General features: G+C 49.1%; 1 protein-coding gene across 1 annotated transcript in view; it reads right to left on the bottom strand.

The window, feature by feature from the left end:
• The window catches only part of PTPN5 (protein tyrosine phosphatase non-receptor type 5), a 39,110-nt gene extending 13,725 nt beyond the window's left edge, over window positions 1–25,385 (bottom strand). The window contains exons 1-6 of the mRNA XM_033207116.1: window positions 25,354–25,385; window positions 24,206–24,282; window positions 2,366–2,559; window positions 1,681–1,788; window positions 1,350–1,433; window positions 625–866 (exon numbers count right to left, since the gene is read on the bottom strand). Of these exons, the coding sequence (XP_033063007.1) occupies window positions 625–866; window positions 1,350–1,433; window positions 1,681–1,788; window positions 2,366–2,559; window positions 24,206–24,282; window positions 25,354–25,385 (737 nt within the window). The remainder of the gene's footprint in view (window positions 1–624; window positions 867–1,349; window positions 1,434–1,680; window positions 1,789–2,365; window positions 2,560–24,205; window positions 24,283–25,353) is intronic.
• Window positions 25,386–27,472: the final 2,087 nt, after the last annotated feature.

Below are 27,472 nucleotides of genomic sequence, written 5' to 3'. Positions count from 1 at the left end.
ACCCTATAAAAACAGGGTTCTAACTGGGTACTCAGGGACATAAAGATGGCAATAATAGAAACTGAGGGCTACTAGAGGAGGGAGGGAGGGAGAGAGGCGGGCAAGGGTTGCAAAACGAACTGCTGGGTACTATGCTCAGTACCTGGGTGATGGGAGCATTTGTACCCCAAACCTCGGCATCATGCAATATGCTCAGGTAACAACACTGCACGTGTACCCCCTCAATCCAAAATAAAAGTAAAAAAAAAAAAATAGAGTTCTGGGATCAAGTGACTTTGGGAAATGCCACATACTGCCCCCTTGCTGATTTCCAATGAACACAACATGTTAAAGGCTCTGACAAGTCCGCAGCAAAGAAAACCACCCAAACTGACTTGAGCATGGGAGAGTGTGTGTGAACAAGTGTACACCTATGTGTGCGTGTGCAGTAACAGTATTTCTCAGCATTCGTTTTGGGGCGCTTTGATCTCTATGAATGACCTGGAGAGCACGTGTCTACACTGGCTAAGCTATGAGGCCAGCTCTGCCCTGGGCACCGGGAGTCAGAGTCAGGCATCCACTCTTCTGATCAGGAGCTAAGAGCTCGAGGGCCCGTGGAGCCCACCCCTCCTCCACCCCTCCCACCTCTCCTGCAGACCCATGGACTTGACGGTGAGCGAGGCGGGGTCGGCCTCAGGCTTGATGTCCATCACACAATCAAACACAGGAGTCTCGGGCACCGGGTCCAGGTCCAGGAAGTCATCCTCAACTTTCTCCTCCATCCACTCAGAGTAGGTGAAGGACGGCTGGCGGCTCACTGACTGGCGCCTGTCCTCAGGGGGCAGTGGGGTGGGTGGCTCTGGGGGTGTCCTCAGGAGGTGCCACACCTGGTTGGGGTATACAGCGTCACGGATCTGGGACCATGCTGGCTGCCCGCCGTGTTCCTGGAGTGCAAATGGGACTGACACCCCCGCACTCCCTCAATGTGTCCCGAGCAGCCCTGCTCTCCTGGGAGTTGTCCACAAGGCACTGCCCCTGGCCTCAATGGGAGGCTCCGTGCCCACTCTCCCTCCCTACCCCTCCCTCTCCCAGCTCTGTTTCTTGGTTCAGGCCTTCTCAGTGGGGCTTCAGAGTTCCTACACTAGCCTTCTCCCTGTCTCACCCCTTTTCCTTAGCCCAGATCACTACAAACCAATTTTCAGAAAGGAGGAGGTTCTTGCGCCAGGCTGGCACACTTGTGCAAAGAGATAGGTGTCCCTCCTTGCCCCACCCAGAACGTCCAGCCTGTAGGTCAGATGTGAGCTGGTAGAAATCCGGGCCTCAAGGTCAGAGGAGGACGGCCTTGAGGCTGGGTTCAGGAGGTGCCTTACCAGGGTGGTAACGAGGACCAGGCCCATGGACAGAGAGACCAGCAGCAGACTGGGGACTCCCCAGGTCCCAGAGTCAAGCCAGGCCTGGGGAACATCAGAAAAACAGGTCAGGGTGGTGGTGGTGGGGGCAGAGTTCTCAGCTCTTGCAATGATGACAAAACCAAGACTGAAAATCACGTCCCAGGTCTGGGGTGGGGAGCAGGCAGAAGAACTTCAGGGGCTTGGAAGTATCTCCTGAACTCAGAGAAGCCCCATCCGGAGGTTGGGGATGGTGGGACTAGAGGCCCTCAACAGATCCCTGCTACCCCAGGACTCCCCAAAGCTTACTCACCGTGGGTCCCAGCTGTTTCAGGAGCGTCAGCAAAGAGGAGACGAGGTTTGTGGCGTTCTGTGCCCAGACGTGGCCATAGCCGCTGAACCAGAGCACCCCGCAGGCAAGCTGGGGCACAGGGGAGCAGGCTAAGTATGGAGCCAGCCCCCTTCCCCCATGTTCCCCCAGCAGAGCTCACCTGCAACCTCAACCTGGCCCTGTATGGAGGCTCCTGAACCTCTAAGGTCCAGACTGGGCAGCTGAGAGCAGGGCCCCGGTGCTGTGTGCCCAGGGGAGGCCTCAGGACTCTCCTTGAAGAAAAGCTGACTGAAGGGAACCAAGAGAAAGCCCTTTCCAGAGAGGACCTCACAAATATGTACATCAAAAGGGAAGTCTCCCAGAAAGGCCTCCACAGACAGGAGTTCTCAGGAGAACCCTGCAGGGCTGAGAGGTCAGGGGTCGGGGAGGCCCTGTGTTCCGGATTCTTAGGTTAGGGAGGCAGGGTGTGAGGTCTCAGCTGCTGATGCGGTAGCTCAGAATTCCAGCCTTCCCCTCATCCCATCCTTGAGGGCTTGGAGCTCCTGAGGAACACCAGGGAGGCCGCTCATCCTCCTGCCTTCCAGGTGGCCATCCTGGGGAGGAAGTGGGAGGCTGGCCCTCCGCCCACCCTCTCTCCAGGCCCTGGTGAGGCCTGTGCCATCCTTACCAGGAACTGTGAGGCAGCAAACAGGCACAGGCTGCTCCTGACAGTGAGGGAGTGGCTCCCGGCACCTCGAGGCGGTGGCTTCTGAGCTGGATCTGAGGGCGGCGAGGGAGGAGGGGGTGGCGGCATCTCTCTCCGTGAGTCCTGGAGCCCTTCGGCCTCGTCCAGGGCCTCCATCACTATCGGCTGGGGGAGATCTGTGGAAGATGGGCCATGTGCGCCGATGACTCTGGCCCTGTCCACAGGCAGGGCTCTGCCACCCCAGGGCGGGCCGTTCCTTTTGGGGCGGCTGTGGCTGCCTCTCAATCTGGGATCAGTCAGCGTGGCTCCACTTCCAGCAGTCACCCTCGATTAGCAAAGCAATATTCACCTACCTTCGTCAGAAAGAGCTAAGTGTGGTGGACAAATTATTTCTCTTTTATTTCTCCAGTAACAGAGTTAAAATGGCAGGAGGTTTTTCAGAGTTAATATAGTTGTATTTACGCAGCTTCATTCTTTTCCATTTCTTAAGGAAACAAAAAACAACCACCTCAAACTCAATTAAAAAAGCAGCAGCAGCAGGGAAAAAAAGAAAAAAAAAAAAAAGGCATGGTATAACCAGGCCATGACCCTGAACAACCCACCCACGCCTGCCCTGTGGATTTTTGTCTCATGTGGGCCATGCCCCAACTGGGGGTGGAGGCCAGACTCTTGACAAGACCACAGCAACATGCCCCCACCCCATCTCAAGACTCCCTGCACACTGAGAGGGGCTGGGGGCGGTTAGGGCGAAGTTTGCAGGAAAACCTTGGTGTAGCAGAATTGATACCAGATGTCTCGGGCCAGTTCTGGGTCTGTCCCTAATGACTCCGGAGAGTCACTTCCTCTCTGGGTCTTAAGTTTCCCCACCTGGAAGATGGGGTTTGGGTTCAACCCTAGTTTTTCTAACTGTGCTTTACAGAGCCCTAGTGTTTTCTCAGGTGCACAGGGGCTGAGGCCCTACATCTGCTCCTCAAGGGCAGAAGCTCTGCCTGTCTCTGTACCATATACTGGATTTCCGCTAAGATTATTTCAAGGCAGACTTCTACTCCTAAATAGTCTGAAAACCATTGGCTTAGATCTGAGTCCCTGGCTACAGCATGGGGATTCTAGCTGCGGTCACCTCAGTGAGTCCCAGATATTGGAGGTCTGCACCCACACTCACAGGATTTAGTTTACTGTCAAGAAGAGAGGGACCAAAACATGGATGTATACAGTTTGACAGCTGGGAAGGGGCTGTCTACATATCATGCTGTATATGGGACAATGGACTTGGGTGACAACAGAACCATGTGGGCCCAACACAGCTGTTTGTCCATGAGCTGCTCGCTCACTTGACAAACATTTACTGAGCATCTCCCATGGCCTGGATCAAGACTGTGGTGCAGGGAACCCGGTCCTGGGGCTGTGTTTGTAGCACAGGCTCCCGCTTCCCAGCCGGATCCCTTTCAGCTGCGCTCCTTGCGGTTCCTCAGGTAAACCCGCTCCCTATGCTTTGACATGCTATTCCCTTTGCCTGGAACATCCCACCAACACCCTGCTCCCCTCCCCTGCCGCCCACACACTTTGCCAAGATAACACCTATTCATCTTGCAGACCCCAATCAGACGTCCCCTGAAGTAGGTCCTGCTGTATCACATACGAGCACCTCATGCCTCTCCTTCATATCATCATCAGCATCAGCATCAGCAGCAGCAGCAGCGGCAATATGCCTGGAATGTGCAGGGGCCCTTCTTTGTGTGCCTCACATGGGTTCATTTCTTTATTCTTCACAGCACTCCTATGGAGTTGCTACTACTATTATCCCCATTTTACAGAAGAGGAAGATGAGGTGCAGAGAGGTTAACAGAGCTGCCCAAGGTCGCCTAGCTGGTAGGTAAGGGAGGAGGGTGGCTTCAATCCAGGGCAGTCAGATAGGCTTCAGGCTACATTACATTTGCTATGGGTTGTAAAATCATTTTTATTATCATCTTCCTCTACCCACCAAGAAGTTCAATAAGGGCAGAGTGGTATCAGCTTTGTTCATCCTGATGTCTAAGCACATAGCATAAGTCCTGGTGTGTAAGGCTACAATCAATGTTTACTAAATGAGTGAATGATGATGGGCAAATGACACTCTTTTACTCAGTTTTTTTGCCTGATAAATAGAGATAATACATACTTCGAAAAGCTGTGTGTGTGTATATATATATTTTATTTATTTATTGTTTGTTTGTTTGTTTGTTTGTTTGTTTTTTGAGAGATGGAGTCTTACTCTGTCACCCAGGCTGGAGGGCAGTGGCGTGATCTCAGCTTACTGCAAACTCCATCTCCTGGGTTCAAACAATTCTCCTGCCTCAGCCTCCTGAGTAGCTGGGATTGCAGGCATGTGCCACCATGCCTGGCTAATTTTTGTATTTTTAGTAGAGACAGGGTTTCACCATGTTGGCCAGGCTGGTCTTGAACACCTGACTTCAGGTGATCCACCCACCTTGGCTGGGATTATAGGCATGAGCCACTGCGCCCGGCAGCTGTTATAAATATTTTAGATACTACAGATGAAACACCTAGCACAGTGTTCAGCATTTAGTAAGAACCCAATAAATGGCAGATTATAATGCTAACACATAATTCTTGCCTTCAAAAGGCTCCAGTCTCGTGGCTAAAACAGACTAGTAAAGACATGTTTACAATACAGTGCATTAAGCAATAAATCTAAGTGCCAATGGAGTCTAAGAGGGTCATGGGAGGGCATCTACCTTTGTCCATGGGGGTTATAGTTCCTGACAACCTGAGTACTCAGCTCAGATTCTGCGAGCAAGGTGAAAAAGGAAAAGCTGCTGCTGAAAGAAGGATCACGTGGGAAGGCAAGAGCTGCTACTATTGATAAGCAAGGGGTTGATTTCTCAAGGGGCAAGGTCTCTGCCCACACACAGTTGACAGGTGATGCCAAATATGGAATGGTGGAAAGGGACAGACCCAGGGGTTACCTGGCTTCTGTGCCTTGGTTCTGCAGAGCACATACTTGGACCTTGGGCAATCCCTTCTTCTCCCTGGGTCTCAGTTTCCTTATCTGTAAAAAGAAGGGCTTGAACTAGAATTCAGCACTTCTTAGATGTTTCTGCAAACCTCAGAGGAGAGGGAATATGGAACTATGGGGAATAACATGATCTTGGACTTGGCTGAATTTTTTTTTTTTTTTTTTTGAGACAGAGTCTTGCTCTGTCACCCAGGCTGGAGTGCAGTGGCATGATCTCGGCTCACTGCAACTTCCACCTCCTGGGTTCAAGCGATTCTCCTGCCTCAGCCTCCCAAGTAGCTGGAACTATAGGCACGAGCCACTGCACCTGGCTAATTTTTGTAATTTTAGTAGAGACGAGGTTTCACCATGTTGGCCAGGCTGGTCTTAAACGCCTGACCTCAGGTGATCTGCCTGCCTCAGCCTCACAAAGTGCTGGGATCAGAGGTGTGAGCCACTGCGTCTGGCCTGTATTAAGACATATGGGTGTTCTGCATTCTACACTACGATATATTTGTACTCGTTTTGATATGAAAATAATGTGTTTTATTTCCCTCTCCTAAAGCTCTGAATCACAAATTTTGCTTCAGGAAGATCTGTGACATTTATCCTATGGCTTTGCCCTCAGGGGTACATGCACCCCAGTCTGAGAAGCATGGAATTTGTTTGCAATAAAACATCATGCGGCCATTATAAATGACTCTGCTGATGAATATTTGATAACATGGTAAAAAATCTGATGGTATGGACTAAGAAGGGCAAGGTTACAAAACAGTATAATCTCACTGGCCTTAAAAATTAAGAAAGTATAAACATGTCTGTAAAAGATAGCAAATACCTGATGTGAGATTAGAGGTTAACATGAGATAGAGATCATACAGCATGGAACAGTGAACTCTTGGCACACAGTAAATGCTTAATAAATGTTGTACACAGTAAATGGGAAGACTAAAGCCAGGTATTAACACCGGTTCTTTGGGGGTGGGGTGAGATTAGAGGTGATTTTATTTACATATCCTACATTTCCTCTAATAAATATGTATGTGTGTGCATACATACACAGACACATGCACACATGTATTTGTAGTGAGAAAAATATATTTTTCAAAAAGATCAAAGTTCTGAGTTGATATCGTGAAACCTAGTTAGGATTCTCAGGTTTCAGGCCTCGACTCCCACCTGTCACATCTAAATGCATACGCTGGGATGTAAGAGATTGACAGAGTATGCGTGGCTCTGTGAGACCCACCCAGCAGCAGAACAGCCACTCCGGAGGCAGGTCCCCCAATAACGTGTGATCATCACTTTTGCATATGAAAGATAGGTTAACTGCCTTGCACATTATGGAGGTGGTAGGAAAAACTGCAGGCTCACAGGGCTCTAGATGTGTATCTCAGAGAGTGGGAGGCTTACAATTTTTTTAAGACTACTGGTCACCTGGCAGCCCTGGGGACCAGATACATCCAACGGATGGCTATTTACGGGGCGCCTGGTAGATGTACATGTTTCAGAGCAGAGTTTATTTAGTATTTTTCTGGGTAGAAATCTGACTTTTTTTAATTCAGCAAGATATGTTTCAAACACACACTATATTCTACACGTTAATTTTGGGGGAGATGCATGGACCTCAGGTTAAGAACCCCTGATCTCAGGGGTGGGCAGTGGGTGTCTGTGATGGAAATTGGTGTTAGTTTCAAAGATGGAGAACTGGGCTAGGAGCCTGCCACTCTGGTTTTAGTCTCTGCTGATTTGTGCATGAGTCCAACACACATTTACTGAGCACCGATATATGTCAAGCACTGGGAACACGAAGATTCAATGCCATGCAATTCAGAAAAGTATTTACTGGGTGCCTACTTTGTCAAGCACTGGGCTAGGCTCTGGGGATACAGCAGTGAAGGAAACAGCCCCCACTTGCACGGACTGCTGTGGTCCTAGGCCTGTTTGTTCTTTTTGGACTCTGTTCTGCTCCTAGAGATGATGTCAGCTCTTATCCTTTCCCTGCCCTCTCCTTCACTCACTATCTTGTTCCGGGAATAATACCACCTCACTGGGCTGGCTCTCTGCAGTTCCCAAAGTGCCTCTGCACACGCAATTGCATTTGCTTCTTTCGACAGCCCTATGGTAGACATGATCATCATCAGCTCTGTTTTGTCAGTGAGAGGCGGCTGCTTGTGTCAAGGGCTGGCTTTTCAATAGTTCACAGCGAGGTAGCTGCTTTGCCACGCATGAAACCCTGACTCAGAGGCAGCTCGCTGACGAGTGATTTAACGTCGGGCTCCTCATGGGCTCACCTCTTGCACAGGATGATGGGATTTTCCAGGCAAGAAAAATCAAGGCTTAGAAAGGTTAAGTGTCTTGCCCAAGTAAGTGCAGACCTGAGATTCAAACCCAGGGCTCTCCAGTATCAAGTGATGCTTCCATTTTGCCATGCTGTTTCTCAGTAAAGGGTCACTGCACCAAGGCAGGGAGGTCCTGTGTCTGGGGTGGGGGTAGGGGTGCGGGGCAGAACCTTGAACCTTGATCAGCTGCATGGGGGCCACGGTGTGGATTTTGTGCCTGGTCCCCCAGCTGATGGATCCTCAAAGTATACATGTGGTAAGGAGGGAAGGAAACAAGCCCTGGAAGGCAAAGCTCAGTATCCCAGGCCAAAGCTGTAGGATCCTGGGTAAGGCATGCAGGCAAATGGCCTTCAGATTTCACATAGGGCACAGGGAAACATTAGGATTCCTCTCCTGTCACCCGGCTCCCAAATCCCACCACTGAACTCTGCAGCTACTCCGTGCCCTGGAGCTGGTGCCGCCTGAGCTCCAGAACTGTGGCCGCTCCTGTCAGTGACTCATTCTTTGAGCTCTCAGGCTGCCAGCCCACCGGAACTGGAGTGGAAGGCTGGCTCAGCCTGTTCCTGTTTACGTGAGAAAGGAAGCTCTGTCCCAGTTAGCTTTTCTTCCCTTCCCAATGTGGCCAGCAGCCACAGAGAGCCCTACCCAAAAGAACATGACACTCAGACCTGCCCGGACTTCATGAACTACCGGCTGTCAGAGCCTGGTGGGCCCTGAGGGACATCTGGTTCAGCCCATTAATTTCTCAGATGGAGAAACAGGCCCAGAGAGGGGAAGTGGCTTGCCCAAGGTCCACAGCCAGCCAAGGGCAGAGCCTGAATGTTGAAGACTTACTGTGTGCTGGGTACTGCTCCAAGTGCTTTACATATATTAACACATTCAATCCTCACAACAATCCCAAAAGGTAGGCACTGCTCTTACCTCCATTTTACACATGAGGAAACTAAGGCACAGAGATGTTAAGTCACTTGGCCAAGATCTGCTAATAAATGGGTAGAAACTAAGACTAGAACCCAGGCAGTCTGCTTCCAGAGCCCATGCTATTAGCCACACACAAGATGAGACTAACTCCCCAGCCTAGGACCAGGCATTCTGCCTTCGACACTACATCATTGTTAACAAGTCTCCAGCACTCCCACCCCTCAGCCATCTGGGTGATGATGCTGGGCTCCATGGCCCGTCACTGTGTCCAAAATGCCACCAGTAGACACTGACTTCTTGTTCATAGGATTGTTGCTCCTATCTCATTGTGGGGATGGAGGTGGATAAAGGAGCGGTAGGGGTGACCTTGGGCAATTTCCCAACAGCTCTCCCCTATGAAGAGATGAATCTACAAGGAGGATTTGCCCTCCTTTATCCTCCTATCCTGCCAGCTTGGAGCCAGGCACATTGTCAGTCTTATGCTGTTCAATACTCACGACTGTGCTGCAGGTTGACATGACTGCCCATGTCTTGCATGGGAAGCCACTGAGGCACAGAGAGGTTAAGTGACTTGCCTGGGATCACAGAGCCAAGTGGCAACAAAACTGGGACTTGAACCCAGGTTGGTGGTCTCCACAGTCTATGACTTTTCTCTTATTCCACAGAAAGGTCTGGAAACCTACAAGGGGAATGGGCGGAGCAGGTTTGTCTACCAGGCCTATTTTGAAGTTTTGCTTGGATAGGTCCAGAATCAAAGGAGGTATTGCTAGAGGAACTGAGAAGGGTATAGTGGTGGAAGAGTCTAGAAGGAACAGGTCCAATCAGTCACTTCTGCCATGCAGTATCACACCCTCAGCACTCCCGTGGGCTCTGAGAGGAAGAGCCTGGTCTGGCTGGGCACTGTTGTGGTCTCTGTACTCACTGGGAGAGGCTGGCCTCACTAGGCACTGCTGTGGTCTCTGTACTCACTGGGAGAGGCTGGCCTCGCTAGGCACTGCTGTGGTCTCTGTACTCACTGGGAGAGGCTGGAGGTGGCTCCCTATTTTCTGCTACCTTTTGCAGGTGTGTAGCAGGCAAAATAGGTGTTAGAGTATACGGTGCTGAAGAGCAGAGTCCCTGAAACATGGCAAACACTAACCAAGCGCCTGTTCTAGGCCTAGCCTTTCAGTAAGATTATCTCCTGCCTGCAAGATGTTCTATGTTTCAACCTCGACACTGACCCACAGAACTCCTAGTGAGAAAAGTCCTGGTGGAAAAATTTTCTAGCTTCTCCCAGCAAAGGCAAACACAAACAGATGGTGGATTTGGAGTTCTAGGAATTTGTACTGGCTCTCTGCAACCCCTCCACCCTGTTAGTCCTGCTGATCAGTGAGCAACACGACCAAGAGATCCACAGGAGAAAGTAGGAAGATAAGAGCTTGGGCCAGCAGCAAGTCCATCTTGGATGGTAAGCTGGCTGAAGCAAGGGCCCAAGTCTTGTTCATCTCCACACTCTCCAGGCAGGCAGGATGGGGGTGGGAAAAGGAATCAAATTGTGACATAGGAAGATTCTGGACTAAAACATGGGTGCTCAGCACTTATCAGATACATATGACTTAGGCCAGTTGTTTAACCTCTCTGTAACTTAACTCCTGTGGTGGTCTTAAAATATGTCTGTAATTCTTCACCATTTCTCCCATCAATAGGTGGCATCTATGTCCCCTCTCTGGCTGATTGCCCTGATGGAGTGAAGGTGGCAGAAGAGATGTTATAGGACTGTAAGGCTAGGTTAGAAGAGTCCATGTAGTCACCGGGCATGGTGGCTCACCCTGTAATCCCAGGACTTTGGGAGGTCGAGGCAGGCAGATCACATGAGGTCAGGAGTTCGATGGTAAAACCCCGTCTCTACTAAAAATACAAAAATTAGTCAGGCGTGGTGGTGTGCATCTGTAGTCCCAGCTACAGGCTGAGGCAGAAGAATCACTTGAATTTGGGAGGCAGAGTTTGCAGTGAGCCAGAGAGTGTGCCACTGCACTCCAGCCTGGGTGATAAGAGCGAAACTCCATCTTAGAAAACAAACTTGCCTCATAGGACTCAGAGGATGCCATGAATTAAAGCATGCAAAATGCTTAGCCTGCTGCCTGGCACATGGTGAATACTCAATAAATGGTAGCCAGAATCTAGAGATTATGGGGAAAGGGGAGCGTGAGGGAGAGGTAGCAATAAGGATTTCCCTTTCATCTGCCAGGTGAGCCCCTCAGGAGTACAATGGGTGCCCCACCTGGACGTGGGCAGGGGCTTTGATGCTGCTAGTTGGCAACTGGGGTCGGTGGACAGAGTGGGCATGGACTGGGGGTGGAGGAGTTTTGTCTCTGCCAGCTAATTAAGTCCAGAATGCTAACAAGCTTTCAAAACAAAACAACTCAAGTCCTCTTGGATGGGATATAATAAAATGGTTCTATCTGAAATTACAAACAGCTTTGTTGCTGCAAACAAAGGCTCAGTTCTTTGTGCCTCTTTGGCGTGGAGGCCCACAAGTACGAGGGTGAAAAGGGTCAATGAAACTCTGAGGGTGTTGCTTCCCCCAGCAGCTGCCCACGCTGAGAACTAAAAGAATGGACAGCAGAGGCCCTGGGGCGGTGAGATACCAGAGGTCCCCAGTGCCTGAGACTTAAGCACAAATGCTTGGGGAGGAAGGAACAGACTTAAGAGAGCATCTTGCTCCATCCTCTCATTTCAAAGATGAGAAAACTGATGAGATCCAGAGAATAAGAGGCAAAACCAGGACTGCCATGTTCATCTTTAAGTTTCTAGAGTTCAGTTGTCTCATTAAGCTAGCACATGAAGTTCAACAGAGATTGCCTGTGGATATCTGGAAGGTCTACGGCTTGAGGCCCCATGGCAGTGGAAGGCTGGGTCCTGGCTTGGGCCTCTCTGAAGGGTCCTGTTAAATGCCCTCAGAGGTCTAGGAAAGTCCAGGTGACAGGACGTGAACTCTTCAGCCCAAGGTGCCCCCAGGACAGCAGGGCAAATCCCAAGCCTCCCGAGGCTGCCACCATCAGATGGTCTTTGCAACCTGGGAGGCTCACACCACGTTCTCAAGGTGTCAGGGGGCCTGGACTCTCTGGCTGTGTGATCTTTGGCATCTATCTCACTACCTCAGGGGGCCTTCCAAGTGTCCTGTAAATTCAAAGAGTGGGACTAGGGGTCTTTCAGGGTCCTTCTATCTCTAAAGATCCACTGTTACTTAAAAATAAATCTGAACCTCTGCTTTAGTTTAATTCAATGGCTTCCCTTTGTTCTTAGGATAAAGACCAAAATATTTGCCCTTGCCATGGCTAACAACAAAGGACCACCATGCTCTGGCCCCTGCTTACCTCCCCAGACTCTACCCCCACCTTCTCCTGGTTTTCTCTGGTCTAGCTTCTTCCAGATCCTCTATTGGAACCAGTATGGGAAGCAGAAAAGTCTGGAAACTGGTGGTTCTGCTCTAGGATGTAAATGTCAAGGAAATCCTCACACAGTCCCCAAGGGAGCATGTAAGCCAATGTTCTCTCTTGCGCTACCTGTGGTGGGGGCTGGGGAGTACAGACATCTGAAAGCCCATGGCTGGGGAGCTGGTGGGCCAAGTGTTCAGGGACATGTTGGGGAGTGCTGTGCAGCCCTTAGGAGCAAAGGATCAGAGTACCATGGCACCGTGGGGTAACTTAGAAACACAGTGTTGAGTAAAAAGAATGAGATTTAACAGTACAATATGCGCAATTAAAAATATAGACACAAAAAACATCACCAAGGGCACATAGCAACAAAAAACACATATTAAACACATTAACTATAGAGAGAGGGGGCACAGCAGTGGGACATAAAAGTAAATAAGTGAATAAAACTAAAGAGAGCCTCTATGGCCCACTGGAGATAACAGGACCATGCACTGAGGAGTATGATGGACGATGCTCTGGAAACTCTTAAGAACCACCTTTCCTCTCCGAGTAAATCCAAAACAAAACCACTGAGTTGGAAGTTGAGCCAAGGTCCAAAGGGGGAAACAATGAACAGAAATTGAGGGCCCTTCATCCTGTCTGCATCCTGGAACTGGGAGAGCTGGAGAGAGAGAAATCCTGGCTGTTTGGGAATCAACACCTCTGAAGGGAGAAAGACTCATGGACTGAGCTGCAGCAGAGCCGACTGTCAAGGAGTCCCCTGGATCTCCTCTCCTTTGAGCTGGTTCACCAACATAACCGCTGAGTCATTTTCTTGACTTTCTACAGGGAGAGGGGAATTCTATGTCTTGGTGGCTGTCTCCAAGAATAACCAGCCCCATTAAGATCCCTGGGGTTGGGTCATCCCCAGGTTTCCACCTGCCAAGCTGAACCAATCAACCCAGAGGGTGGTGACTCAAGTCAGAGGGCCCCCTCTCTCATCAGCTATCGCTCTTGCTTGGCAAGGATTAATTACTATTTTGGAGTGGCCAGTCATTTTTTCTTAATGATTTTAGAAAATATGAAGACCTCCCCCTACAATAAAAGTATAAAGAAAAACCAAGTCATCCATACTCTTGCCTCACTGAGAAAGGCGTTGGTTTCCTTTTGATGTATTTTTCTCTTGTTGTGGGTGCACTTTTACCTTGTGCATCGTTTTGTACGTAGGCATATCCTGAGACTATGTCCCTTTGGATTACAAGGATTCAACCTTTAAAAAACAAACAAAAAAAAGAGTCTCACTCTGTCGCCCAGGCTGGAGTGTAGTGGCACGATCTTGGCTCACTGTGAGCTCTGCCTCCCAGGTTCACGCCATTCTCCTGCCTCAGCCTCCCAAGTAGCTGGGACTACAGGCGCCCGCCACCACGCCTGGCTAATTTTTTTGTATTTTTTAGTAGAGATGGGGTTTCACCATGTTAGCCAGGATGGTCTCGATCTCCTGACCTCGTGATCCGCCAGCCTTGGCCTTCCAAAGTGCTGGGATTACAGGCGTGAGCCACTGTGCCCAGCCTACAGGGATTCAACTTTTAAGTAATATGGTAGACAGCCTCCAAGTTGGCACTCAGTGAACCCTGCCTCCTGGTCTTCACATCCACGTGCAGTCCCTCCTACATGGCACCAGGGTTAGTCTTCATGACCAATAGCACACAGCAGAAGTGAAGGCATGTCACTTCTAGGATTAGGTCCTAAGAGACTGTGACTTCCCTCTTGGACACAACTCTTGCTCCCTCGTGTGCTCTCTTGGATAACTCACTCTGTGGGAAACCAGCTGCCCTGCAGTGTGGCCGCTGAGGCAGCCTGTGGAGTGGCCTGTATGGTGAGGTACTGACACCTCTGGCCCAGAGGCTGCAAGGAACTGGAGTCTGCCAATCACCTGTGAGTGAGCTTAGCAGTGGATTCTTCAGCCACAGTCGAGTTTTGGGATTATTGCAGCCCTGGTCAACATCTTGAGATGTTGTGAGAGATCAGGCCAGATTGACTTAGGCCATGTGGCTAAGTCATTCCTGGTTTCCTGACTTAGAAACTGTGGGGGATAAGAAATGTTTTGAATTGCAAAGTTTTGGGGGTAATTTGTTACGTAGCAAAATATAACTAATGCAAGCGGTCTTATCCCTCCCTCAGGTAATATGGACTTTCATAGCAGGCTGTATTCCCATTGAGGAGAGACAGGCCTAAGAGGCTGGAGGTTGCCCTGCTGCTGGATACCAGGACCCACTGGGAAGCTACTCAAGACTGGCAGAGGGTGGCACTGGGCTGGGTAGAGGACTAACGCACAATTTCAAATGGTCTTGCTTGTGATTGATAAAGGTTTGTCTCAAGCTAGGTGATGTTCAACAGGGATGTGGGAAAAAAGATGGTCTTTTTCGGGCCAGACGTGGTGGCTCATGCCTGTAATCCCAGCACTTTGGGAGGCTGAAGTGGGCAGATCACAAGGTCAGGAGTTCGAGACCAGCCTGGCCAACATGGTGAAACCCTGTCTCTCCTAAAAATATAAAAACTAGGCATGCATGGTGGTGTGTGCCTGTAATCCCAGCTACTTGGGTGGCTGAGGCAGGAGAATTGCTTGAACCCAGGAGGTAGAGGTTGCAGTGAGCCAAGATCGTGCCACTGCACTCCAGCCTGGGCAACAGAGTGAGACTCTGTATCAAAAAAAGTGGAAAAAAGAAAAAAAGATGATCTTTTTCAATATCTAATAGTCACGTCAGGCACAACCCAAACAGGGCTGAGAGGGGGCAGGCTAGTGACTGGTCCTCAGAAGAGGGATGCTCTATGCAAAGCCTTGTCTTATTTAGGAAAATGGTGTGCAAAAATTCTGGGCAGGCTTCTCATCTGTATTTTAAAAGGCAACATTACCCCAGCTGACATCTGGCTTACGTCTGGTTCAGACAGCCTTGTTCCGTCTTTGCTGATAACTCTTCCTGGTACCTTACATCCTTCACGTTTTTTGTTTGTTTGTTTGTTTGTTTGTTTGTGAGCCAGATTCTCACTCTGTCACCCAGGCTGGAGTGCAGTGGCATGATCTCTGCTCACTGCAACCTCTGCTTCCTGGGTTCAAGCAATTCTTGTGCCTCAGCCTCCTGAGTAGCTGGGATTACAGGCACAAGTCACCATGCCTGGCTAGTTTTTGTATTGTTAGTAGAGACAGGGTTTCACCATGTTGGCCAGGCTGGTCTTAAACTCCTGACCTCATGTGACCCACCCATCTCAGCCTCCCAAAATGCTGGGATTACTGAGCCACTGCACCCGCCCATCCTTCAGGTTTTAACCACTTGGAATTAAAAAGAAACAGCACCATGGTCCTAATAAACATCCCCACCTGTCCCACGCATCATTTTCATATGTGTGTGTGTGAAATTCCAAAGTTTAGAGATGTAAAGTGATTCAAGCAAGATCCAAGCTCAAAAGGGGCAGAGTCCAAATTCATTCACATCCAGGGCTTCTGAATCCAACAATAAGAAACCATAAAAAAATGAGCTGTGAATAAGACTTTATGGTTTACAAACCCCCATTCACATCCATTGTCTCACTGAATTCTTATAACTACCATGAAAAAAATTGCTTCTCATTTCACAGTGGAAATGCCTCATGAGACAGATGGAGCAGTACAGATGTACAGCAGTACAGCAGTCCAAGTCCATCCGTGAAAGGCAATGCCCAGTACAAGGGCAGACACACTCAGCACTGTCCTTATACCCAGGAAAATGTCCCTCGTCCTCATCTCACACTTTGAAGGGCTCTGCTCCAATCCTCCACCAGGTATGCTCCTCCTCACAGGTTAGGAGTCCAGGGAACCAAAGGGACATTCCCCCTGTAAGGCCACATATTCAAACTCCGCACCCGCCCCCCCGCCCCCCCAAGATTCCCTGGTCAAACGGTCCTCAGCCTGATTCCTGGACCTGGGGGCCCTCTTTTCTGACTGCTTTATGAGAGTACACCGTGCTATGTGTATTCCTAGAACTGGCTAAGGTGACTGTTTGCAGGAGGTGTGTTTGGAGCTCAGATGTGTGGGCTGGGGTACCCATCTACCTAAGTGCTCATGAGTGTCCTTATGGTGTGGGATAGAGCTGGGGTGGACTGGAGACTGGCTTTCCCTAGACCCCATATTTTGGTGCAGAACTCAGAATTCTCCATTTGAACCAGGCTTTTAAACTCCTTACAAATGAGTATTTGTCAGGGTGGAAGGATAACATATTTCCTTTCAAAGCTTATCAGCTTGCTTTCGAACAGTTAGCTATCTAGACATAACATATCCAGCCTTACAGATGTTAGGGGTGGGCCTGCACACAGTTGTGCTCTTTGAAGTGGCAGGGAGGAGAGCCAAAGAAAAGAGAAGAGCAAAAGAGCCAAAGATTTAAGCAACAAGGGGTCAGTAGCTCACACAGTGGAAGGTTGGGGAAAAGAATGAGACATGAGATGAAGGCCGAGGGTAGGAAGCTTTAGGAGCGGAAGAAGCTAGTGTTAGGAGGGATGTGAAAGCTTATAAAGAGGAAGTTCAGGTGGATGAAGGATGGCCACAGATTCTCTGCACCCCTCCTATCCAGAGGTGGCATTTTCTTCCCATCCCTTGGATCTAGGCTGACCCTGTGACTGGCTTTGATCAACAAAATGTAGTGACGTGATCCTGTGTAACTTCTAGAGCTGGGCCCTCTTTTCTTTTGCCCTCTTAGAGTGCTCCTTCTCAATAATCACATAAGAAGTCCAACTACCACGAGATCATCATGCTGTGAGGAAGCACAAGGTAGGAGCACTGAGGTGCCAGATGTATAAGAAAAACTTCTTGGACATTCTATCCCAGCACAGAATGAGGTGTGTACAGCTGACCGAGTGACCCCAGCTGATGCCACATGGAATGGAAGAACCACTCAGCTAAACCCTGCATGACCCTCCAAGTCATGAGCAAATAAAATGGTTGTTGTTTCAAGCCACTACGTTTTGAGATAGTCAGGCAGCAACAGACAACCAAAACAGATGCTGAGATCTGAAATGAAGAAATGAGCTTAAATGGAAGGATGAGGTTTTTTGTTTGTCCCCCCACCCCCCGCCCCCAGATATAAAGAACTTTCTGAGAGCTGGGGTGATTTGTCCCTGAGCCAGACCAAAGAGAAAGGTAATGGCATCTGTCACTGTATATCTTAGGAGTATGATGGATGCTCATTTGTCTAAAAGGGCTTTGGCATCAACCTTTGAAGATGCAGGGAACTGGACCAGATGCATTCCTTCTTTCAGTTGCAAAGACTGTCTTTAAGTGTCATCATACGTCCAGGCAACTCCCTAGAATATGAGCACTGTTTCTATCCTGGTGAAGGAAAATGGAGGATCATTCTCCCCACCAACCCTGGCCCCTTGACTATGCAAGCAGAAAACACTCCTGCCTGTGGCTGTGCTGGTTCAGTGAGGTCTCAGATCTGCGATGCGGAGTCAAGAAAGGACCACCGGCTACACTACCCCACTCCACTGCTGTAGAACTGGCCTGGACCTGAGGCCCAAGCCCTGGGCACAGGAACACAAAGATGCAAAGGTATTTTTTCTGTTCACATTCCATATCCTGGAACAATCATCACCGTCACTATTAGCTACCATTTATAGAGCACTGTGTAATAAGCACTTTACGTCCATGAACTCATTTAATCCTCACAAAATCTCTGTGAAGATCTCATCATATTATTATCCTTATTTTAGAGTGAGGAATTTGGAACTCACAGCAGTTAGATAATTCACCTCAGGTCATGCTGTTGGTCAACAGTAGAGCTGGGATTTGAACCCAGGTCTGTCTGCCTGGCCATAGCACCCCAAGGCCTAGCTAGATGGGTTCCATCCTGGTGTCTGAGAATAGTTAGCCTCACTTTTGCTGACCAGTGGGCATCTGGGATGGTACTTCCTTTCTCAATACAATGGCATTGTTACAGAATACTGCCCAATTAGCACATCCAAATGGTGTTTCATTTTACTTTATCCATTCTGAAGACTCAAGTAAAAAACTCATTGTACCATCAATGACAATAAATATCTCTAAATGCATTTAAAGTCTTGAATGAAAACAGAACTATCAATTCAACAAAGAAATAAAAATCAACAGAACCTCTACCACTGAGTGTTGACAGCTACTGGTGATATCTTAGTACTACTACAACCAGGTCCATCTTCTTGAAGTTTGTCCATTTGGGCTCCTGCACCTGCTCACAGACCAGCTTGAACCAGTACTAAGCACCACTCTGCAGGGCTTTGTGAAAACGGGCTAGCTGATCAGGGATGAGGCGCATTATGAGGTAAACCTGCTCCTTAAAATGCTTGACACAGCAGGTTCCTAAAGACATGAACAAAGACCCTATTCATGTTCTAGGTCACTTCTTAGAGGAAGCCTTCCCTGACCCACCAAGATAGGGTTGCATAACGGCTGTACCCTTCCATGGCACCCTAAACTCTTTAGGAGCAGGGACCCTGTCTGTCTTGCTTGTCACTGTATCACTAGTGCCTGGCAAGCATGGAGCATGGAGTAGGTGCTCAATAAATTTGAGTGGACAAAAGAATCAGGCTGCCTTTGCAACTGGCCGTGTTGGCTACTGGTGCAAGACCTCATCTGTGGCATGGTAGGAAGGCTATGAACGCTATGACTTGTTCCTTCCTGCTGGTCAGAGATAGGTGCTGCAGGATTAGGGTGACAAAGCTTTCCTCGATTCAGGCCTCCTGCTCCTTTACTTCAAAAAGTGGCACTCGGGATGGGCAGTGGCTTCTTGCTGAGACCTAGACCTTGTCCTTGGCCTGAAGGGAGGGTCCACTGAATACTCACAATGATACAGAGCAGAGTGCCTAGGGCTGGGTTGGGGACAGGTTGCAAGCCATCAGGATCTAAGGTGGAGAGTAGGTCTCAGAATCACCAGCCCAAGAGGCCAGCTGTTCCTACCAAAAGTGCAATGGCCTACTCAGGCCTTCAGCATACTCATGACCATGCATAAAGCCAGCTAATCATAACACACTGAAATCTCAGGTTGGTAGGGATTGTCATGGCTCCAGCCAGGTGCCCGCAGAAAGGCTCCAGGAATACTTTGTTCCCAAGAGCAGTGTTGTCCTTAGACCTGGGCCCTGTGCCCCATCTCTTCTGTCCATGTCACTCCCCATAAGCAGAGAAGTCCACAGGGCTCAGGATATATACTCAACTAGAGTCTCTTACCAGCTGGTGTCCATGTTCCCCTTTCCAGGCTATACTCTAACTACTAGGACTTCAGGATTTCCTGCCCAAATGGCTTGAAGCCTGCATGGGTCTCTTGCTCAGGTACATCCCTGTGAGGGTAGACACTGTTTCCTGCTTATGCATCTTCAGGTTGGAGGGGTGGCCAAGGGGCAGCTATTAGGGTGGAGTGTGGACCAAGCTTGGACATACAGACTGGCCTGCCCACATGCATGTATGCAAGCGACGGCCTTTGCAGTGCAGGACTGAGCAGGGGTGGTATACTGTGAGGGTCTTTATTGGTAGTCTGACCTTGGTCCCTGCAGGCCTGACCATGAGTCTGCATGATGAAGATGCTGAGAGCAATGCCTGGCGATGTTGCTGGGTGCTGGCCCCCACTGGCACCCACTGTTGCTTTATCTATCTCCTTCTACCTTGTACCTCCGCGGCAGCTGCTGGGAGCTAGGACTATACTGGCCTAGGCTTGTACTGGTGCTGGTTGGGGGAAGGAGTGGAGGCCCCAGCATTAGCAGTACCGCCTGGTGTCTTGCAAATGTGAACACCTACACATAGAAGAAGGGAGAGTGTGAGTTTGAATGCACCAAAGTGTTTGGGTGACTATGAGCAAATGAAGTGAGCAAGAAAGGAAGAGTGAAAGAGAAAAGGAGGGTGACCACATGAAAAAGGGTGTGTGCACGAGGGAGGAGAAAAACACATGCATGTGCATGTGCACGGGGGTGGGGAAGGCAGTGGGGTAGACACTCAGTGCCCCCACAGTACCTGGGAGCTGGGCATGACTGAGAGCCTGGGAAGAGGACAGAGAATGGAGAGGGAGAAAAGGATCTGCCTAGTCATTTTTGAGTGTGTGTGAAGAAGGGGTACAGTTGTGGGAGAGAGAGAAAGACACCTAAGGAGGGAAGGAGAGAGCAAGCACATCTCCAGGAAGCATGCAGAGTGGGAGCCACGGGATGGAGGGATGGAGCTGAGAGAGGTGAGTGTGCAAGAGGAAAGCATGCAGGTGTGTGAGCCTGGAGGTGTGCGTCCGCCCCTGCAGGGCTGTGTGAGACAGAGGGAGGCCACGTGTCTGGGTGACTGCGTGGGTACATGCATGTGCATCGGGGAGCATGCGGCTGTGACAAGTGAGCACAAACACGAGTGTGCGAGCACACTGGGAGGGTGTCCCAGGGGCTGTGAGGCAGCATTGGGGCATTGTGGCAGGGGTGCCGGGGGTGCCGGGGGTGCTGAGGATGTTTCCACTCCAGAAAGCTCTGAGGGAACTGTATGACCTGCCCCATGTTGGCTCAGATCTGCATGACCATGGTGGCTGGGAATGTTGGCCATGTTGCCCCTATCCGGAGGTGGGTGTGGGAATGAACGAGCTACTAGGCATGGCTGGCCCTCACTCTGCCTCGCCTCTGGGCAAGACAGCTAGGAGGGGAGAGAGTTCTTGAGGGCTGGATTTTTATACCATCATTATGCAATTGCCTGTAGTGCTCATGGGCTCCTTCTAAAGGCCTAACACTCCAACTCCCTTGGCCTACAAACCCCCATTTCCTTTTATGTCCAAGTTGCAGTACAGGTCAGTGTCCTTTGCAAACATTTGTGGAAGTTTACACCAGGCTGTGGTGTAGAGTAGAATTCCACAAATTCACAATGTGATTTTACCCTATTCACAATGCCAAACCATCCCCCAGTTTTTCCCCATCCCTCTCTTCATGGCTTTAATTGTCTTCATAGCACTTACCACTATTAGCCAAACTATGTGGCATGACTTACTTATTTGTCGTCTATTTTTGTCTTAATAGCAAATGTCTGTACAGCATTTGCTACATGCCAGGCACTGTGCTAAACTTTCTGTTAATTCACTGAATCCTCTAACAACTCGACACAGCAGTGAATATTGTTCTTGCTATATTGTGAATGGGAGGCCCAGAAGGATTCAGTAGCTTGTCCATGATCATCCCACTGGTAAGTGGTGGGGCCAAGCTGAGGTTCCGGAGTCCCTGCTCTTGACCAGCACATAATCCTGTCCTGGGAGGGTGGGCCATTTTTTCAGTTTGGATTTCTATTTAATCTCTAATGCTTACAACAGTGTCTAGCACACGTAGGTGCTCAATCAGTAGTGACAGAATGAAGAAACGAGTGAATACATGCTGGACATGGCGGATGCAGAGATGAAACAGAGAGGCGCTTGCCTTCAGAGAGCTCATAGCCCCATGGAGGAGGCAAATAATTACTGCAATCCCCTATGAGGACAGCATCATGGGAGTCTAGAGGGTCACACAACTTGCTTGGCCTCTACACGCAGGACTTCCCAGAGGAAGGACACAGGTGGGGACAGGCACAGTGACACTGTCTACCTCCTCCAAACTCCTATCTGGCACAAACACACCTTAACTCTTTCTGCCTCAGTCCACAGGTTGCCAGAAGACGACAGTAGCTCCATGGGGACAACAGAGGCAGAACAAGGTAGTGGTGAGGACATGGGCTACTGAGAGAGACTGCCTGGAGTGAATCCTCCCTCTACCAGCTAAGTGACCTTGAACGGACTGCCTAAGTTCCCTGGGCCTTAGTCCTCTCATCTGTAAGATGGGGGTAGCAAATGACACTGATTTCCTAGGATATTACATGACCAATACTCTTCTATTCTACACTGGTTGCTGGTTTTTGGGGAGAAATGGGAGAGAACATTGGGATTAACATATTATGCTTATTACTGCAAGCCTCTCTGCTGTGGCTTCATCCCATTTTGCAGAAGCAGCTCAGAACTGAACTTGTCCATGAACTTTCCTTAGGGAAGGGACTATGTCTGCTTTATTTACCACTACATCTCTAGCACCTAGTACAGAACCTGAGACCCAGTAGGTGCTCATAAATACTTGAGTGAATGACTGAGTGGTAACATTTTTTTATTCCCCCAGGACCCTTGTGAGGATAAATATTCATATTGCTATTGTTTCTATTCACAGTAGAGGGACAGGAGCTCCAGCAAGGTTAAGTGACTCGTGCATAAACACACAGCCTGAAGCAGAACAGGCAGACTCAAACGTCAAACCCCATGCTCTTTCTTCCTCCACACTGTGCTACTCTCTGAACTCCTGTTCATCCTGTCCTATTTTCTGCAGATTTCTTCTAGCCAGTGGGGCCATCCCTGATTGTAGCGTCATCTCCGAATTCTGACTCATATCTGAATCACAGAACTGTTTAATAGTTGAAGGGGACTTCTGATGTCATCTGGACCTCCCACCCATTGTGGAAATTTCCTCTCCACTGTCTATCTATCCAGTACTTGAATGCCTCCTGTGACGGAACACTCATTTCTCCTTCTGGAATTATCGAGTTCTATGACTAGACAGAGAGTTCTGTGTCTATGGGCCAACACGCCTGTTTTTAATTTCAATGCCTCGGGCTTACGTCATCTAAGATACACAGAATAGATCTGCTGCCCCTTCCACAAGACAGCCATTCAGATATTCGGGCAGTTCTCACATCTTTTCAGAGAATTTTCCTCTTCAAGACAGATGGTGTCCATCCTAGACCATCTCAACAGGCTGTCCAAAGTGTTTTGAGTAATGGCATCCCCTACTGGTTAAGGTATGAACTGCACCAAAGGGCTTCCTCGGGAGCCGGGGCACTGAGTGTGTGGTGTGAATAAAATACCACTTATTTTGAAGAGGCATCGCTTTAGACTCATACCTGATTGTTTCCAGTGTCTGTCTTAAAGAGTGTCACGTGAAGACTCCATTCTAAGGTCCCTTGCCAATCATGAGGTCTCTGACAAGCTATAGGTTTGGGATTTCAAAGTTAAGAGTTCAAAAGACTTTTCCTCTTCCTTCTTTTCTTTTTTCTTTTTTTCTTTTTTGAGACGGAGTAACGCTCTGTTGCCCAGGCTGGAGTGCAGTGGCGTGATCTTGGCTCACTGCAAGCTCTGCCTCCCGGGTTCACGCCATTCTCCCGCCTCAGCCTCCCAAGTAGCTGTGACTACAGGCACCCGCCACCACGCTCGGCTAATTTTTTCTGTATTTTTAGTAGAGACGGGGTTTCACCGTGTTAGCCACGATGGTCTTGATCTCCTAACCTCATGATCTGCCCACCTCAGCCTCCCAAAGTACTGGGATTACAGGCGTGAGCCACCGCGCCCGGCCCAAAAGACGTGTCTTCTAACAAAATGTTTGGAAGGAGTGATATAAAAATACATGCTGTGTTACAGGATTATGGTGATTTTTCTTTTTTCTGGTTGTATTTATTTTCTAATATTTTGACAGTTAACCTTTTGTTATACGAAGGAAAAGAACAATAAAAACTTATTAAAAAACGTGAAACTCTCCCCCCCCACCTTCTTTTTCTTCCTTCTGAGGCTGTTTATCATGGCGTGGGTCATGGGACTACAACTAGGACAAGCTGCCACCCTGTGGACAAGAGTGCCTTGGTAATGTCTCCATGGTGGCTGCAATGGCCTGGCTCCCTGCAAGTGTGGTCAACTGGACTCAAGCAGCACAGTTTCACCCTCAAGCTGGGCTTCTCAACAGGGAGGTCAGGTAGTTCTCCACATCCCCCACTCCATCCTTGGCTCATGCTGCCTTCAGGTTTTGTTTTCTATCCTTACCTCTTGAAGTCAGCCCAGCACTGAATGGTCAGTGGTCATTCCCTAGGAGTCCCGGACTCCCCAGCTCTTCATCCTTCTCTTTACTTCCTAGCACACCCTCAGTTGCCTGCTCTTCCCTCCATGTGAGCCTAGAGCAGCTCCAAATGATAACAGGTCAGAAGGCATCAGGGATTAGAAAAACAAGTCCCCATTTAAATGAAGAGCTATGGAGCAGCCGCATGGTTTTTCTCATGCAAGTTCACAGCTAGCTAGGCTTTACTCCAGCCCCAGCATCAGCCGGGGCATTCTCTCTCCGCTCTGAGGTCTGGGAGGACCTGGGTGCTGGGAAGACTTACCCGGTAGCCTCTCACTGCAGCACATGTCCAGGGCTCCTCCCTCGGAGTCATCAGCAGCGTGGTTCTCTCTCTCACTCCTGCAGCAGGATGGAAAAGGTGAGATGACGCTGTTGAGCCAGGATCAAGACAAAAACCCTGAGCAAAGATAAGAAGCCTCCCTCTCCTGTATTCTGTATCCCTTTGGACAACTCCACCCCATCAAAGGGACCTGAGGAAACTACCAGCCTATTGACGGGTCAAGCTGCAGAGGCAGGAGCAGAATTTTGCATGTGTCTTCCTTGTGGAATCAGTGGCAGCAGTATCATTACAACCATCATCATCATCATCACCATCATCATCTCTACCACAGAAGGAGGATTTACTATATGCAAGCACCTTGCAAACTTTACCACATTAAATCCTCACTATGACCTCATGAATGAGGGATCATTAAACAGGCTCAGAGAGGTTAAGTAACTTGTCCAAGGTCACACAGCTCAACAGAATAGAGAGGAGTTTGAAATTATGGCTTAGGACTCTGGGCTCACGCTCTCACTGCTGTGCTATTCTGTCTCCTAGTTCCAGTGGTTTTGAACTATGGGTGGACAAGAAGAGGGCTCTGAGTAACCCACAATCCTGTGTCCAGCTCTCCAAGATATACAAGTCCCATCTGCCCCAGGCAGTGAAAAGTGGCATGCAGAACTCTTCTCCAGAAATAGCTACAAAAAGTACTTATATACATGTTTTATATAGTCTAAATATTTCCTTCCTGCAGTCAGAGAACCCTCTTTCTAGCCTATCAGGGCACCTTATAGGACAGTATGGGGGTCTAGTTTTTCTCCTTTATCTGGTAAGCTGGAAAAAGGTTGCTGGAGATCAGCCAGACTCCATGAAGCATCTTTAGATATATCTTGAGAGCAACCACTTGGCTCACAGGGGTTCTACCCTGGGAACGGTCTGAAATGCAGCGTGGGCTCCAGTGGCCTTGTCTGCCTTTCATGTCTCTGACCCTTGGCAGTAGCTGATGACTGATTCAAGCCTGGACACACAAACCAGCCTGGGTCAATCAGATCTTCTCCCTTGCACATTGAAAATGCATTCTGGCACACTTTGCTTGGCTGAATCATGATAGCCAGAGTGCCCCGGAGAGAAGACCTGCAAACATCTACCGACGAGGGCCTGAGAGCCGCGTTGTTCCCATCCGTACTGAGTCTTGCACAATATGTCCGTCAAGACCACAAGATGGCCATGGATCCTTCCAATAAATCTCCACATTTTAGCTTATGCCAGTGGGATGTGATTTCTGAAACTGGCAACCAAAAGAACCTTTGACATAGCCTTGCTAGCATACTTCCAGGAATTTCAGAGGCTCAGCTGCCTCTCTGCCCCTGAGTCCTGCTATTCTGCTTCTTGGACTGGCCCTGGGGCCTGTTTCATGCCTAACTCCAGATTTTAAATAATTAAGGGCAGAAAGGCCGGGTTCAGGGTGTCCCTTCTCTCTCTGATATCTTCTTTTTCAACTGGCATTATATTCTTTTATTTTTTCCTCAACCCAATTGCCAGGGTCTCTGAGAATCACAAGTCCTAGAGCCCCCCAGCACTCCTGCAGAGAGGAGGTCACTTCCTTCAAGGTAACTTTAAGTGCTTTCTTTAAATGTCTCTGGAGTCCCTTCATCTTTCTCCCTCCCCATCTTGGTCCCAGTCACCATTATCTCTTGCCTAGATTGCTGTGGCAATATTTTAACTGGTTGCTGGCATCCACTCAGGCTGGCCTCCAAAACATTCTCCACATGGCTCCAAGGCTTATGGCATAGAAAATCTGTGCAGTTTACAACCTGCACAACTGGATGTGGAAGTCCCCTCTGCCCCAGGCAATGGAAAGTGGCATGGTGAACTCTTCCCCAGAAGAGAGGAGCTAGAATCAATTCCTCAAAACTCAATGTTTATCATATAACCTTTCTTGAAAAAATATTTTCATGGCATCCTTATTGTACTTAGAACAAAGAGAAAAATCCTTTGGCATAGTTCACTAGATGTTGGGTGGTCTGGTCCCTGTTGATCCCTCCAGCCTCAGCCCATGTCCCTCTCCTCCTTGACCTCTGCACTCCAGCCACACTGGGAAGGCTCTTTCCTCACAGTGCCTTTCACATGTTTTTCTCTCTACCTACTACCTAGAGAGGTTCTCTAGCTCTACTTCTTGGTACTTTTTACTCATAGTATGCACTTGACGCAGTTAGAAATGTCACTGTAATTTATGCCGTTATTCAACATCTGTCTTCATCATTAGACTGTAGCTTTCATGAAGGCAGGGTCCACTATTTCTGTTTTATTTACCATCATATCTTCAAAGCTTCGCACAGTGCCTGGTTCGTAGCAGGATGTTCAATAAACAAACACTTATGGAATAAGTAAATGTTGACCTGACGTTCTTGAGAAAACATTAGGAGCCTCAAACACAGCCATCATCTTAGCTGCTTTGTGGATGGGTCTTTGCTAAGTAGCTGGGAGCTCACCTCCATAGCTATTGTCCACAGAAGTCAGAGAATCACAGACCTGGAAGGCCTCTCATTTTACAGAGGAGAAACTGAGGCAGAGGATGGAGTCTGACTTGCCCCACATTTTATATTGAGTTGGTGGTGGCCACAGGGATTGTGTTTGAGAGCACCCACCTCCAAACTTCCAATCCTAAACTTGTTCTTTCCTTACCCTAAAGAGCACCCAGCTGGACGGCAGCACCATGAGGGCTGACCCCTGGCTGGATACAGAAAGGTACAGTATCCAGATACCTCTGGAAGGGGACCCATGTGTGACTCACACCTGCTTTCACACCTTAAGCCTCTCAGGCCCCAAGCTGTGTTCAGAATAGCTCAGTGCTGCATGTGTGCAGTGGACTCTATAAATAAGCTTCCTAGAAAATGACTAATTTCATAACCAGAAAAGCAGAACGAGTAGCACCTCTTGACTGCAGAGGAAAATGGAGCAAGAGCCTGCTGCTCTTCCCTGTAGTCGAAGGACTCCAGGCAACCCCAGCCAAAGCCTGCACGTCCAGGCTGTCCAGAGGAGGGTTTAATTAGCTTTCTAAAGAAAATAGATGGCTCATTCAGGCTGGATGGGGAACCCAGTCTCTGGGCGCTGCCTTCCTCCCTCCCTACCAAGAGCAGAAATAGCTGATTTTATTGGATTGCTACGGCTCCTGCTCTCTCCTTCCCCACTTCTATCAGCCAGGCAAGAGGAACAGAAAACCAGCCTGGGACAACAGCAGCCACTTGCTGGGCTGCCCCCACCACT

Source organism: Trachypithecus francoisi, unplaced genomic scaffold (genome assembly GCF_009764315.1).
Source record: "Trachypithecus francoisi isolate TF-2019V2 unplaced genomic scaffold, Tfra_2.0 Lachesis_group8, whole genome shotgun sequence".
Taxonomy (NCBI): Eukaryota; Metazoa; Chordata; class Mammalia; order Primates; family Cercopithecidae; genus Trachypithecus; species Trachypithecus francoisi.
Note: the sequence above shows the minus strand (reverse complement) of the source record. Positions and strands in the feature narration are given on the sequence as shown.